Below are 15,154 nucleotides of genomic sequence, written 5' to 3' on the forward strand. Positions count from 1 at the left end.
AACCCTGGCTTTATAACCACCTTTTTGTGATTACTCGACCTGATTAATGACAATGATTAAAATACAGTAGAAATAACCATGACAATTTTTTGAAACGCCTAGCATACACTTTGAAAAAAAGCATATTGTACACAATGCAAGCTCTTATAGACGTGAAAAGTAAATATTAAACTGGCTTAATAGTACAAGAAACAGGGCCACAAGTGTGTCACAAAGTCTGATCCGCATGGAAAGAGTTCACAAAGTGCAGGCTCCTACACACCTGCTGGCTGTTGATTGGCTACTGTGCCCCGCCTGGTTCCCAGTGTTTACCTGCTCCAGACAAAGATTTACAAGGATAATTCTGATAAAACACAGTTTGCATTCTCCACCAACCTGAAAACCTGCCTGCCAGTGTATGGAAGACCAATTAGAATATAATATGAAGAGACACAGATTTACATAAAAAATGTAACTGTTGTGTCAGCAAAGGTTATGCTAGTGGCTGCGTAGGTAAGTGGGTGGGGTCTGTCCCGATCTGTCTCCATCAGCATGCAGCCTTTGAATAGCAATAAATAAGTAAATAAGCACACTTGCAAACGTTGGAGCGAGGTTTTGTGTGGCACAGAGAGCACAGTGTAGTGTTCACGTCCGCAGCTCTGTCCAGCTGCATTTTTGTTTTGTTTTTTCCTCAGGATAATACAGTGTTTTGTCACCACCGCTGATTTATCGCCCATTCACGCGTTCCACCCACCCCGACTGCGCCCTTATCCTGTCACACCACACTGTGCGCCCTGTATAAATGAGCGGTGCTCGGCCTGCGGATTTCCTCGCCGTTTATTGGACATTTTGGGGGAATTTTGCCCGTCTTTTCGTTTTGCTTTTACTTTCCCGGCCGCTGATTTTGTGCGAGCAAAGCGAGCTTCAGCCTCAGCAACCTCCGGTAATGTAAAATAAGTAAAAACAACATCTCGTGCCTTTCTGATAGAAACACACCGATCACGAGCTGCTTTGTATTTGAAATGCGCACCTGCCACTGCTGTTTAAAGGTGACGTATGCCGGTGTTTGTGATTTCCGGTATTTGCCAGAAAATGATCGCCTGCTTTTAACCTTCTGTAAATGGCTTGTTGATCTATAATCTGCGAAACGCGTCAAAAAAAATAACTCTTATGAATCATATCAAGCTTTTTGAGGCAGAAACATTTCTGTCACGCGGTAGTTACTTTTACATATTCTTCATTTTTCAGGGTAATAATAATTGGCATTAAAGATAAATCTGGCCAAGAGGGCAGCAGAAATCACAGCAAATATAACATTACAGTTCTATAAAGATATTTTAAGTGGCCAGAAAGGACAGGATTGATTATAATATAGGTACAACAACACAGTGTCATAAAAATACTTGCAAAACAGGTAATTTATTCATTTTATATAGAAGTCATTCATAAATCCTGTTGACTGCACTCTTTTTACAATATAAGCAAAGCCATAACAAATAAAAACACATAGAAACATCAGAAATCACAGGCAGACAATCACTTTCGGTGATTTGATCTATGTTTCTATGATGAGTAAAAAGTAAAGGCTCACTTTCTAGTATGTTTTGCCCACTGTGCTACGGGGGGCATACAGGGCAGTGATTATTTCTACTTTTTTGCTCTTTACAGGAAAAACACACACCAGCCATGTCCGCCATCAGCAGCTCAAACACAGTTTTTGCCTTGGAGCTGTTCCGCACTCTGAGCCAAGCAAACCCTGCTGGGAACATCTTTGTCTCTCCTCTGAGCATCAGCTCAGCCCTGGCCATGGTCTACCTGGGAGCCAAAGGAGACACCGCTGCTCAGATGGCAAAGGTCAGCACGCTGTTGCTTTACTGCACGCACCACACTCTGTGCAACTTCTGACAATCCTGAATCAACTTCTGATTTATTATGAAATTCATTAATCTGGCGTGTTTCTATAAAATATCTCAGTTATGAGTATAGGTACAAATGCTTATCTAACCATAAACTGAAAGGTGTGTCCTGGGAGAGGCACTGGCTACATGTAATATCTGGACTTTGACCTCAATAACCGCCTCTCAACAAGATATCTATTGTTTGCCTAAAAAGCAGAACACTGTAAAAAGTGGCAGGTGAACAGTGCATTTCAGTTCATGAAACTTCTTTGGTTTGGGCTGGTTTAATCCGGAGCTATAAATCCAGAAATTCTTGCTTCTTGTTTGTCTTTTTTTTGATTAATGACTTTTATGTTGGAAGAGTTCCATCTGTTATATTTTAATCTCCAGTTTGACAGCAGGCTAATGAATACATCATATTAGTATGAAGTTCTCGCTTTGTGTTGGAAACCTCAATCTAAATTATCAGAGGTTCTAGAAGATGCTTAACTTTAAAATGACACTAATAGGTGCAATAACAGCCTGCACAAACACACGGGGCTATTTCCTGGGACTCTCTTTGCATCCAAGTGCTCCACAAATGGTCAGATTTGGGAAGGTTATGCAGGCAGGTTTGTTGTGTTTATGTGGTTTACAGTCAGAATATAAGAATAACAGGGATTTGACAAAAAACTATACACACACACACACACACACACACACACACACACACACACACACACACACACACACACACACACACACACAGTGGGTACGGAAAATATTCAGACCCCTTTAAATTTTCCACTCTTTGTTTCATTGCAGCCATTTGCTGAATTCAAAAAAGTTCATTTTATTTCTCATTAATGTACACTCCATGCCCCATCTTGACAGAAAAAAACAGAAATGTAGAAATTTTTGCAAATTTATTAAAAAAGAAAAACTGAAATGTCACATGGTCATAAAGTATTCAGACCCTTTGCTGTGACACTCATATTTAACTCACATCATTTCACATCATTTCTTCTGATCCTCCTTGAGATGGTTCTACTCCTTCATTGGAGTCCAGCTGTGTTTAATTAAACTGATTGGACTTGATTTACAAAGGCACACACCTGTCTATATAAGACCTCAAAGCTCACCGTACATGTCAGAGCAAATGAGAATCATGAGGTCGAAGGAACTGCCCAAGGAGCTCAGAGACAGAATTGTAGCAAGGCACAGATCTGGCCAAGGTTACAAAAGAATTTCTGCAGCACTCAAGGTTCCTAAGAGCACAGTGGCCTCCATAATCCTTAAATGGAAGAAGCTTGGGACAACCAGAACCCTTCTTAGACCTCGCCGTCCAGCCAAACTGAGCAATCATGGGAGAAGAGCCTTGGTGAGAGAGGTAAAGAAGAACCCAAAGATCACTGTGCCTAAGCTCCATAGATGCAGTAGTTCCACAAAGTCAACTATCACTGTAGCCCTCCACTAGTCAGGGCTTTAGGACAGAGTGGTCCGACGGAAGCCTCTCCTCAGTGCAGACATATGAAAGCCCGCATAGAGTTTGCCAAAAGACACATGAAGGACTCCCAGACTACGAGAAATAATTCTCTGGTCTGATGAGACGACGACTGAACTTTCTGGCGTTAATTCTAAGCGGTATATGTGGAGAAAACCAGGCACTGCTCATCACCTGCCCAATATAATCTCAACAGTGAAACATGGTGGTGGCAGCATCATGCTATGGGGGTGTTTTTCAGCTGCAGGGACAGGACGACTGGTTGCATTTGAAGGAAAGATGAATGCGGCCAAGTACAGAGATATCCTGGAAGAAAACCTCTTCGAGAGTGCTCAGGACCTCAGACTGGGCCGAAGGTTCACTTTCCAACAAGATAATGACCCTAAGCGCACAACTAAAATAACAAAGGAGTGGCTTCGGAACAACTCTGTGACCATTCTTGACTGGCCCAGCCAGAGCCCTGACCTAAACTCAATTGAATATCTCTGGAGAGATCTGAAAATAGCCGTCCACCAATGTTCACATCCAACCTGACCGAGAGGATGGAGAGGATCTGCAAGGAAGAATGGCAGAGGATCCCCAAATGCAGGTGTGAAAAACTTGTTGCATTATTACCAGGAAGACTCATGGCTGTACCAGCTCAAAAGGGTGCTTCTACTCAATACTGAGCAAATGGTCTGAATACTTATGACCATGTGATATTTCAGTTATTCTTTTTTAATAAATTTGCTGACTGTACATTAATGAGAAATAAAATGAACTTTTTTGATTTTATCAAATGGCTGCAATGAAACAAAGAGTGAAAAATTTAAAGGGGTCTGAATACTTTCTGTACTCACTGTATACACACACACAGAGATTATCATACTTATTCAGAGTTGATTGAAATAACTCAGATCAGTTGTTCTGGAATGGGAAACTCAGAGAGCTGATCAACTCAGAGGATACGTTTAATCTCAGTTTGGTGAACATGCTTCCTGGAATAGGACCAAGGACTAAGACACATGAACTTGACAGAATGACTGAAAATAAACAATACAAGTGACAGACTAAACGCAGGGCACCGAGACTGAACACATAGACAAGACTAGAACTGAGCATGGGAAACAAAGGGAACTCAGAACGCTGGGCAATCTGACCCAGGACCATGACACTTAAGGGGGACGTCCCTCTGCCTTCTGCTGGGTTGGGCACGGGGTTGTCATTGGGATGTCCGGCCCTGGGTCTTCAATGCTCTTGGGGTGCTGCAGGTGGTCTGGGTCTCCTGGGTCTTACTCTATCTGCCTGTGGCTTCTGGGGGCCATTGTTGCGACTTTCCACCCTGATTATTAAGTACATTTTGTGACAGAGACAGGCATTCACATTCTCTTACTCACACAAACAAACACACACCACAACACAACAAGACTGTTGGTTTGTGTAGCCATGTTTTGTCACATGTATATTTTTTCCAGGTACTGTTTGCTTTTTTTCTTGGTTTGGTTTGGTTTTTACAGGTGCAGCAGTTGGTGAATCATTGTGGTTTTCTACTTGTTCTCTGTCCTCTTATCTTTAATACATATGCATTTATGTGAAAACTAACACAAAGAAATAGAATAAGGAGAAAAACACCAACAACAGGAGCCTGTAGGGAATCTATAGAGCTCATCTTGGAAGAGCAACTATGTTTGGCACAACAGTGCATTCAGATCATAATTCTGATGGCAAAACCTGTCAGACAAGACAGGCTTAAAAAAACAAAAGCGTTGTTACGTTCATGTAACAATCCCAGGCAGAAACTTATTATGCCAAATACTCCGATGATATGAATGCAGGATACTCTGCAGGAGAGGCAGTGTGTTTAATAAACTGGGAAAACTGTTCTCAGCTCAGCAGGACAAGACACTGATGCTCCCAATACACATTTCCTCCAATACTGGTGTGAAATTACATATTAAAACAGGCTGTGGAATCATTAAGGCTCAAAGGCACTATGCATGTGCAAATAAGTTGAATCAAGCAAAAAAAAAAAAAATTCCCAAGACTGAATCAGACAAAGTGTAGAAGCTTGGACATAATACAACATCCTATAACAGATTCACAGTAAGCTGAAGGTTATTATTAAAAATTGCCAAGAATAAACTTGTTCAGTTTCTGCCTTTGGACCATAAATTGTTGGATTGTTGGACAATTTAGGCTCAGTGTCACATCCTTACAGTCTTGTTTTTCCTGATCCCACACAGGTCCTCTCATTCAGCTCAGGTGAAGGCGTCCATGCAGACTTCCAGATGCTGAACGCCGACATCAGCTCACCATCTGCATCATACATCCTGAAACTAGCCAACCGTCTTTATGGAGAAAACACTGCCCACTTCCTCCCAGTGAGTCTTCACATTGCTCATCAATTATTCTATTCATAAAGTTCCTCCTTACAAAGACGGGATTAGTAAGTGGATATCTGCTCTCTGCAGACTTTCCTTGAAGCCACACAGAAGTACTACCAGGCAGACCTGAAGGCTGTGGACTTCATCGGAGCTCCAGAGGCGTGCAGAGCAGAGATCAACAGCTGGGTGGAGCAGCAGACAGAAAGTGAGAATATGAATCTCCCACAGCAGGAAATCATTTGAAAACATCCTCATTGGATTCCACTTAAATGTTGGTTTCTTTCTGTGTTTCCTGACAGATAAGATAAAAGAGCTTCTGAAGCCAGGAACAGTCAGATCAAATACAAAATTGGCTCTGGTCAATGCCATCTACTTCAAGGGGAACTGGAAGAATCGCTTTGATGAGGCAAACACCAAAGAGATGCCCTTCAAAGTCAAACAGGTCAAAATGAAACTGAATTTTACAAATATGGGGAGATAAAGTTCAATGGAGGAAACAGTTTAGCCCAGGAAAGCATCTTCAGAAACATACTTTATAACATGATCACAATGGATTTCCTGTGCTTCAGAATGTGACCGTACCAGTCCAGATGATGTACCAGATGAAGAAGCTGCCCTACAATTACATTCCTGACCATGGTCTGCAGATCCTGGAGCTGCCGTATGTGGATGAGGAGCTCAGCATGTTTGTTCTTCTACCTGCGGAGTCATCAGATGGCTCAGACCCTCTGCTGAAGGTACACAATTTAGAAATAAGTGCCTACAAAGGAAAGCCAGCATTCTGCTTTATTATGAAAGTTTGATGACTATAGAATTTACAAACTATCTCTGAAGTGATATGTACAATGTTGAAATCAAACAACAGAAATACCAAAAAGTAAATTAATTGTGTTGCAGCTGGAGAATGAGCTAACGCAGGAGAGGCTGGACGAATGGACCAACAGGAACAACATGGACGTTGAGTCAGAAGTTCTCATTCACCTGCCAAAGTTCAAGCTGGAGGAAGACTACGAGCTGAACGAGCCTCTCACTCAACTGGGCATGAAGGACGTGTTCTGTGGAGGAAGAGCTGACCTGTCTGGCATGAATGGTGAAGGGGGACTCTTCTTGTCTACAGTGGCCCACAAGGCCTTTGTGGAGGTGAACGAGGAGGGCACAGAAGCAGCTGCAGCCACGGCTGGCATGATAGCGTTCTGCATGTTGAGGGAGGAACGCTTCACAGCAGATCACCCCTTCCTCTTCTTCATCAGACACAATCAGACCAAGTCCATCCTGTTCCTTGGCAGATTCTCATCTCCTCAGTAGACAGAACCAGCAGAAGAAGATGGTGGACCAGTTCAAATAAATGAAGCCTTTATGAATAATTGTGATGTTTTGTTAATTAAAGAATTGTAATTTTTCTGGCTATGTGCTGCAATCGTTAATAAAGTCAGATTATTTTATATGTAATTTGTAATTAAGTTTTTTTTCTGACGTTTATTTACAGTGCCACAGCAGTACAGCTAATGATGCCTGCTTGCTGCTAATGTCTGAGACAAAAATGACTCATGAGAGAAGCTTCAGTTCCTGTCTATATAAACACAAGATCCTTCCACTACAGGAAATCACAATTCAGCACTTAATGAACTTTCTGCAGTTTAACATCCAAAAGACAAGTGTAATAAGTTAAAAGTGGAAAAACATCTCTGAACATGAAAAAGAAAAAACTTAAAATTCAATTTTATTTATATAGCGCCAAATCACAACAGTCGCTTCAAGCTACTTTATATTGTAAGGTGAAGACCCTACAATAATTACAGAGAAACCCAGCAGTCAAAACGACCCCATTTTGAGCAAAACCTCAGGCAGAACCAGGCTCAGGGAGGGGCAGTCATCTGCTGCGACCAGTTGGGGCTGAGGGGAGAGAGACAGGACAAAAGACATGCTGTGGAACAGAGCCAGAGATTAATAATAACTAATGATTAAATGCAGAGTGGACATCTTGTACTTCATCCAGGGATCTCCAGGCGTAGTGCTGCAGTGGCATAAAGGGTTTATTGATTTCTGTGAGGCTTGTAGCTCACAGAGTAACTGCAGGCATCACTTCTGATGAGCCAGAGGAGTTCGAGGAAATGGATGTTGCCATTTCTAGCCTGGCCACAGTCTTTATCTTCAACTCAGTGAATACATCTGTCATCCAGATGTGCAGGGGTCTGTATCATCTACTTCATTAACACTGTTCTGTGTTGTCCCAGGTTCAAGTCCATGCTTCTTTGTGGAGTCCCCACTGCATTAGAGCCCCTCAGTCTTTGGCCTTAATAGTAGCTTCAGATGCTGTTATAGCACTGACCTACGAATAGGCAGCTTCTTGGTCAATGTGGATATTGTTTTCTGCTAATGCTTAGCTCCATGTAACCTTTGTCTTGAAGCCTCCTGTTATAGTAACATCAGAGTCCTTCCACAAGCCAGTCTTGCCACTCGCCCGCCATCTTCTACAGCAGCAACTACTTAGGCAATTTTTTTTTTTTTAAGGATTATATGAATTAACTTAGAAGAACAACTTTATTTGTCACATTCATGTAGGGAAATTCAGTCTCTGCATTTAACCCATCACACAGAGTAAACACAGCACAATGTGGAGCAGGGGGCAGCTAGAAAGCACCCAGGGAGCAACCTGGGGGGTAAGGGTCTCGCTCAGAGGCCCACAGTGATGCCAGTCCAAGGATTTAAACCAGCACCACCTGTGCCATGACCAGCTGCAGCACTTACAGCAGAGATTCATTCAGGGATTCATTCAGGGATGTGTTCACGCACATGATCAATAGAGGGTCATAACCACCTCCAGGGGACTACGCCCACAGGGGTTTAAATACCTGGGTCTCTCCACCATTTGGTTGAGAACTGAAGAAGCCTTTCGGATGAGAGGTGAAACGTCTTCAAGAAACAAAAAGAAGTCCAGTCGCCTTTTTCAAGCTCCAGAGACTACTATGACCTGGATGACTGAGACTCTACACAGACATACAGGGATTCAAACCTTAATCTAAGCACAATCAGTGCTAAAAAATGACTCATATTCAGCAACACAAAATCACAGTCACAGGAGTTTTTATGCATTCAGTTGGTGAAGCAGAAAATGAAACCACACATCAAACAGGATTCTGCCTCTCTGCCCTGCAGACTTCATCTTCCTGCTATAGATGAACAGGCAGCATCAGTCTTGTTCTGCATCACTGCAGAAGCAGCCCCGATCCGCCTGTCGATCTCCCGTTCCCTTCTCCCATCACTCGTGAACAAGACCCCGAGATACTTGAACTCCTCCACTTGAGGCAAGAACTCGTTCCTGAGCCGGAGATGGCACTCCACCCTTTTCCGGCTGAGGACCATGGCCTCAGACTTAGAGGTGCTGATTCTCATGCCAGCCGCTTCACACTCGGCTGCGAACCGTTCCACTGCAAGCTGGAGGCCCCCTCTGATGAAGCCAACAGAACCGCATCATCTGCAAAAAGCAGAGGTGAGACTCTGAGGCCACCAAGGAAGAAGCCTTCCACCACCTGGCTACGCCTAGAAATTCTGTCCATAAAAATTATGAACAGAATGCACAGCATCTTTTTTCTTGAAAAATGAGCTCAATCTCTGAGTCCAGGTCAGATGAAGCCTTGTGAAGCCATAAACCAGTGGTGTCAAACTCCTGGCCTGCGGGCCACTTCTGGCCCATGTCCTCCCTGCTTCCAGCTCGCGAGTTGATGTCAAAAATATAATACAATTTGGTCCTTCATGTTATTTATTTTTTTATTTCGTTTTTTCCACCAATTCAGACAACCATTTCCTATGTAATTTAAATGAAATGATAAAAAAAAAATTATTGTAATAAAAACATTTATTTTTTAAATGCAAAATAATTGCAAAGTAAGTGCAGGTTTTGACTAGATCAGGGCAGATAACACAAAGAAGCAAGTTAAAGAAAAAGAAAAAGGCATATTAGCAGCAGCAGAAGAAGAAATAAAAGTAGATGACGAACACAGACAATTTCAACATTTTTTTAGTTCTGTTCTGAAGGAGTTTAATGTCAAGCGTCATAATGCGACTAAACATGGAAAGCGTCATAAGAGGAACGAGGGAGATGACAGGAAAAAATAGCTGAGCAGCTACAAAGAGGACTGCTTCTCCACAAAGCCAGTAAGGACAGAGATGCAGCTGAAACAGGTTACATGGTCAGTGAATCACCACTTAATCGCCAAAGCAGGAAAGCCGTTTGTTGAAGGATTGCATGTTGAAAGTTGCTGATATCCTACGTCCCAAAAAGATGAGTTTATTCGACAACGTAGCTCTTTCGGCAAACACTGCGACAAGCTGATACACAATGCATTGATCCGCTTGGTCAGTGTTTGCCAACAGAGCAACATTGTCGAATAAACTCTTCTTATATATCTATATGTGTGTGTGTGTGTGTGTGCATACACACAATTCAAACAATAAAGTGGCCCTCCAATTAAATGATGACAGTGCCAGCAGTGGTCCCCAGGTCATTTACGTTTGAGACCCCTGCTTTAAAGATTTCCATCCAATTTCTGGAGGCTTCAGGTGCACACAGCCCCCCTGCTGGTCAAAACCTTTATTGTCATTTCAACTATTTGTGATGGCCTCTACGATGTCACACAGCAATGTCAGCATGGGAATAATCACTGCCAGAAATAAATACAACAGGACATGAGATGTTCATGTTCAAACTGTTGCAGTGTTTTCAAAAGATGGGATTGTGACTGTGCTTATGAATACTGTGGTGATGGTGACTTTATTCATCTTTATTATTGATTTTTTTTTTCCACTGTGCTTGGACTCAGTCTGTTTCTCTCATTGGAAATAACCTCTCGGGCTTTGACGAAAACCTGCTGAGGAGGCAGGGCTGTACAGGAAACCCGTATCTGCTTGGACACATATGTACATCTGCCTATGATACCCACAGATGGGGTGTTGTTGTTGTTGGACCTCAGTTGCTTGGTGCACAACAAATACTTTTTTGCAAATGTGTGACGCTTCACTGGGAGAGAGAAGGTCAAAGTGTTGAAATACAGGGGAAACTCTTCTCCTTTTAGCAGCTCCATGAAAACAAGCCCCTCTGTGCCACCGCCAAACTGACCAAACTCCAACACTTGCGTGTATGTTCATAAATCACGCCTGCACTCGAACCTGAACCACCCGAACCAGCGAGGCTTCAGACGTCATCGGTGACGTCGCTCGCCAGTCGAAACGAGCTTCGTTAACGACACTCACGGTCCGAAACCTCGGCGCAGCGCGTCCCGTCAGCATCGGATTCGCGTGGCATTTCTCGTGTCTGCCTTCCTGCCCTCGTCATTAGCTCCGTGCAGCCTGACGCCGCTAACGGAAGCATTCACCCGGGCCTGTCCTACGCAGCAGGGTTTTGGCTTATCCAGGTAACTTCAGGGTTAACCCTGGGTTTTCTGTTCTACGAAGCTGCTTCATTTCTTACCGGGGTATACCGCATGGTAACTATGCTGTGATTAGATTAGATTAGAATAGATTAGATTAGAGATCAGCAGGTATGAAATCACCAAAAACAGCGTCACCGTTCCTGGAAGATCAGCCATAGCTCTGCGGAGAGAGCAGGAGGGTTTAAAGCTTTTCAGTACCTAAAATCTTTCGTTTCTCTGATGGGGATCAATAACAAATATTTTGTTTTTATTTTTGCTGTTGGCAGCAAACAATTTTACTGTTCTAACAAGTTTGAATTGTGTTTTTATTTTTAATATTTACTCCCAAACCCTTAAACAGCAGCGAGTCTGCAGCTGAGAGAATAAAAACTAAAACTGTCAGGCACAGGTTATTTTCCGAGTTTCAGTTTCAATTCAGCTGGAAGCGCCACCTTTACACTGAGTCTTTTATTTACAGCGTGTTTTAATCGCTACAGATTCTCTGCTGGGAGAACACGTTTATATTTGCAGCTTGTGCGTCACATTGTCACGCGTGTATTTGTTTTGTTGATTTGGAAAATGCTCTTGATTCTGCTGCTGAGTCACTTTCACATTGCTGGATCTGCAGCATCAAATTAATTTCACTTTGGAAACTGTAAGTAATTCCCACGTCTCATGGGGATAATTTTCTGTGGAACAAAAGTCACACGATCCCTGAAACGCCCTTTCAGATTGGTCAGAAGCTGCCAACACCACCCTTTCCTGTAAACGACCGAACAGTTTGATGCTGGAGAAATTATGAACGCACATCGTTCTTCAGCGGGAATATCACCACTTTGATAATCAAAGAGTTTTTTTATTTGTCAGAAACTTGACCAAATCTTCACTGCGTTTATTTCCTAGTTTGCCGGTAGCAGCTCCTGATCAACAGGAAAAGTTAACCAGAAAAACGATACAGTTTTCTAGTCTGAACAAAGTGTGCTTGGTTGAGTCAGTTTCCAGACCCTAAGTGTTATTTCAGTCCACTGCTGGCAGTGATGTTTCAGTGCATTTTTAACAGTGAAAAAAAAGTTCCAGTGCTGCAGGAATGAAAAGTGTTTGTCACAGCCTTTTTCCAACTGAACTAAGGAAACAAACATTTCATAAACTTTTGTTTTCAGTATGGAATTAAATCCCAGTTTAAAAGCTTGTTTGCATGTTGCAGGAAAACACCATCAGCCATGTCCTCCGTCAGCAGCTCAAACACAGTTTTTGCCTTGGAGCTGTTCCGCACTCTGAGCCAAGCAAACCCTGCTGGGAACATCTTTGTCTCTCCTCTGAGCATCAGCTCAGCCCTGGCCATGGTCTACCTGGGAGCCAAAGGCGACACCGCTGCTCAGATGGCAAAGGTCAGCATGTTGTTGCTTTAGTACATGCACCCCACCATCAGCTGATCACATTTCTACATCAGTGTCTTGAGATTTGCTGCTGTGTTTGGGATCATTGTGCTGCTGCACGACCCAGTTTCAGCTGTTGCACAGATGAGTTCACATTTGAGTCTAGAATACTTTAGCATGCAGAGGAGTTCATGGTCAGACGACCGATTACAAGGTGCCCAGGTCCTGTGGTTGTTAAACAAATCAGAATCATCGGCCCAGATGTAACTTTGCAAAGCTAAGCTGTGCTGCCATGTTGTTTCATGCTTCTTCTGCCACGTTCCTCTGAGAAGAGGCTTTCTCTTGGCAACCCATGATGCTGGTGTTCAGTTTCCAAGAATAAACTTGTTCAGTTTCTGCCTTTGGACCATAAATTGTTACATTAGGACAATTTAGGCTCAGTGTCACATCCTTACAGTCTTGTTTTTCCTGATCCCACACAGGTCCTCTCATTCAGCTCAGGTGAAGGCGTCCATGCAGACCTGCAGAAACTGAACGCTGACATCAGCTCACCATCTGCATCATACATCCTGAAACTAGCCAACCGTCTTTATGGAGAAAACACTGCCCACTTCCTCCCAGTAAGTCTTCACATTGCTCATCAATTATTCTATTCATAAAGTTCCTCCTTACAAAGATGGGATTAATAAGTGGATATCTGCTCTCTGCAGACTTTCCTTGAAGCCACACAGAAGTACTACCAGGCAGACCTGAAGGCTGTGGACTTCATCGGAGCTCCAGAGGCGTGCAGAGCAGAGATCAACAGCTGGGTGGAGCAGCAGACAGAAAGTGAGAATATGGATCTCCCACAGCAGGAAATCATTTGATAACATCCTCAGTGGATTCCACTTAAATGTTGGTTTCTTTCTGTATTTTCTGTCAGATAAGATAAAAGAGCTTCTGAAGCCAGGAACAGTCAGCTCAGAGACCAAACTGGCTCTGGTCAATGCCATCTACTTCAAGGGAAACTGGAAGAGTCCCTTTGATAAGGCAGACACCAAAGAGATGCCCTTCAAAGTCAAACAGGTAAAAACTGAACTGTTGGTCTCCATCTTTTACAAATATGGAGCTATAAATTTTCATATGATCACCTGGATTTCCTGGTTCAGAATATGACCGTACCAGTCCAGATGATGTACCAGATGGAGACGCTGCCCTACAACCACATTCGTGACCATGGTCTGCAGATCCTGGAGCTGCCGTATGTGGATGAGGAGCTCAGCATGTTCATTCTGCTGCCTGACGAGTCCTCAGACGGCTCAGATGCTCTGCTGAAGGTACACAAGCTAGAACCAATTTTCTTTAAAGAACAGTCAAAGAAGAGCAAAAGAAATATGACAAAGAAATATTTTGATTGTGTTGCAGCTGGAGAATGAGCTAACACAAGAGAGGCTGGACGAATGGACCAACAGGAACAACATGGACGTTGAGTCAGAAGTTTTCCTTCACCTGCCAAAGTTCAAGCTGGAGGAAGACTACGAGCTGAACGAGCCTCTCACTCAACTGGGCATGAAGGACGTGTTCTGTGGAGGAAGAGCTGACCTGTCTGGCATGAACGGTGAAGGGGGACTCTTCCTGTCTACGGTGGCCCACAAGGCCTTTGTGGAGGTGAACGAGGAGGGCACAGAAGCTGCTGCAGCCACAGGTGGCATTGTGATGCTTTGTTCCATGCCGAGATTGGTGCAATTCACAGCAGATCACCCCTTCCTCTTCTTCATCAGGCACAATCAGACCAAGTCCATCCTGTTCCTTGGCAGATTCTCATCTCCTCAGTAAACAGAAGCACCAGAAGAAGATCGTGGACCAGTTCAAATAAAATGTCTTTGAAACAATATAAATGAAACCCTTTGCTGTGATGTTTTTCTTTTATTATTTAAATATTTAATTTGAAAAATGAACAAACACAAGCAACAACAAAAAAATTCTAACAAAGAAAAAAACCAAGATAAAATACAGATACCAGCACAGACTAAACCAAGCAGCACATACCCACCATACTTTAACAGAGTATAAATAATTGTAAACTCCCCAAACATTATGCTTCTTTTATAAAAAGCAAAAAATTATTCCAGACAAGCGTATAGGATTCCTGTAGGTCATGTAATTTGGCCATCAACAATTCAAAAGATGCAATCTCATAGTTTTTATCCATTCCCTATACTCAGGTCTATCTTGGCTTTTCCATTTATGAAGGATAACTCTGGCCGCTGCCATAAAACAAGCTAGTAACAAAGCAAATGCATGTTTAGAAATTTTGGTAAACATGACCTGTCTCCTAAAAGACACAACTGAACCGATACAGGCAAAGGTATGCCAAGCCATTTTCCATTGTTTTGATTAACTTTTGCCAAAAAGGCTGTATTAAAAGACAGGACCACATTGCATGAATAAAAGTACCTTCATGACTTTTACATTTCCAGCACAAACTGTTCTCTATTACACCCATTTTAAAAAGACGACTAGGTGTGAAAAAATAATGGTAAAGTATCTTATAATGTGTTAACTTTTCTCGTGCCTCTTTTGTAAACCAGCCCATTCCGGAGAAAATTTTTTTTTGCCATTATTCCCTATCAATATTAGCCTGCAAGATCCATAGATGACGCCATAT

General features: G+C 42.7%; 2 protein-coding genes across 2 annotated transcripts; both read left to right on the forward strand.

Annotated features, from left to right (window-relative positions):
• Positions 1-759: 759 nt before the first annotated feature.
• On the forward strand, positions 760-7,111 carry LOC115778626 (leukocyte elastase inhibitor-like). The gene is made up of 7 exons (XM_030726783.1): positions 760-922; positions 1,648-1,833; positions 5,583-5,720; positions 5,811-5,928; positions 6,023-6,165; positions 6,293-6,460; positions 6,621-7,111. Exons 1-7 carry the CDS (start codon positions 782-784, stop codon positions 7,026-7,028), a joined length of 1,302 nt encoding a protein of 433 aa, XP_030582643.1. The 5' UTR covers positions 760-781; the 3' UTR covers positions 7,029-7,111.
• A 3,757-nt stretch (positions 7,112-10,868) lies between these two features.
• Positions 10,869-14,389, forward strand: LOC115778627 (leukocyte elastase inhibitor-like). The gene is made up of 7 exons (XM_030726785.1): positions 10,869-11,134; positions 12,336-12,519; positions 12,990-13,127; positions 13,218-13,335; positions 13,430-13,572; positions 13,656-13,823; positions 13,912-14,389. The coding sequence occupies exons 2-7, from the start codon at positions 12,352-12,354 to the stop codon at positions 14,320-14,322; spliced, it is 1,146 nt and encodes a 381-aa protein (XP_030582645.1). The 5' UTR covers positions 10,869-11,134; positions 12,336-12,351; the 3' UTR covers positions 14,323-14,389.
• The last annotated feature ends 765 nt before the right edge of the window (positions 14,390-15,154 follow it).

This window comes from Archocentrus centrarchus, chromosome 4 (assembly GCF_007364275.1).
Source record: "Archocentrus centrarchus isolate MPI-CPG fArcCen1 chromosome 4, fArcCen1, whole genome shotgun sequence".
Lineage (NCBI taxonomy): Eukaryota > Metazoa > Chordata > Actinopteri > Cichliformes > Cichlidae > Archocentrus > Archocentrus centrarchus.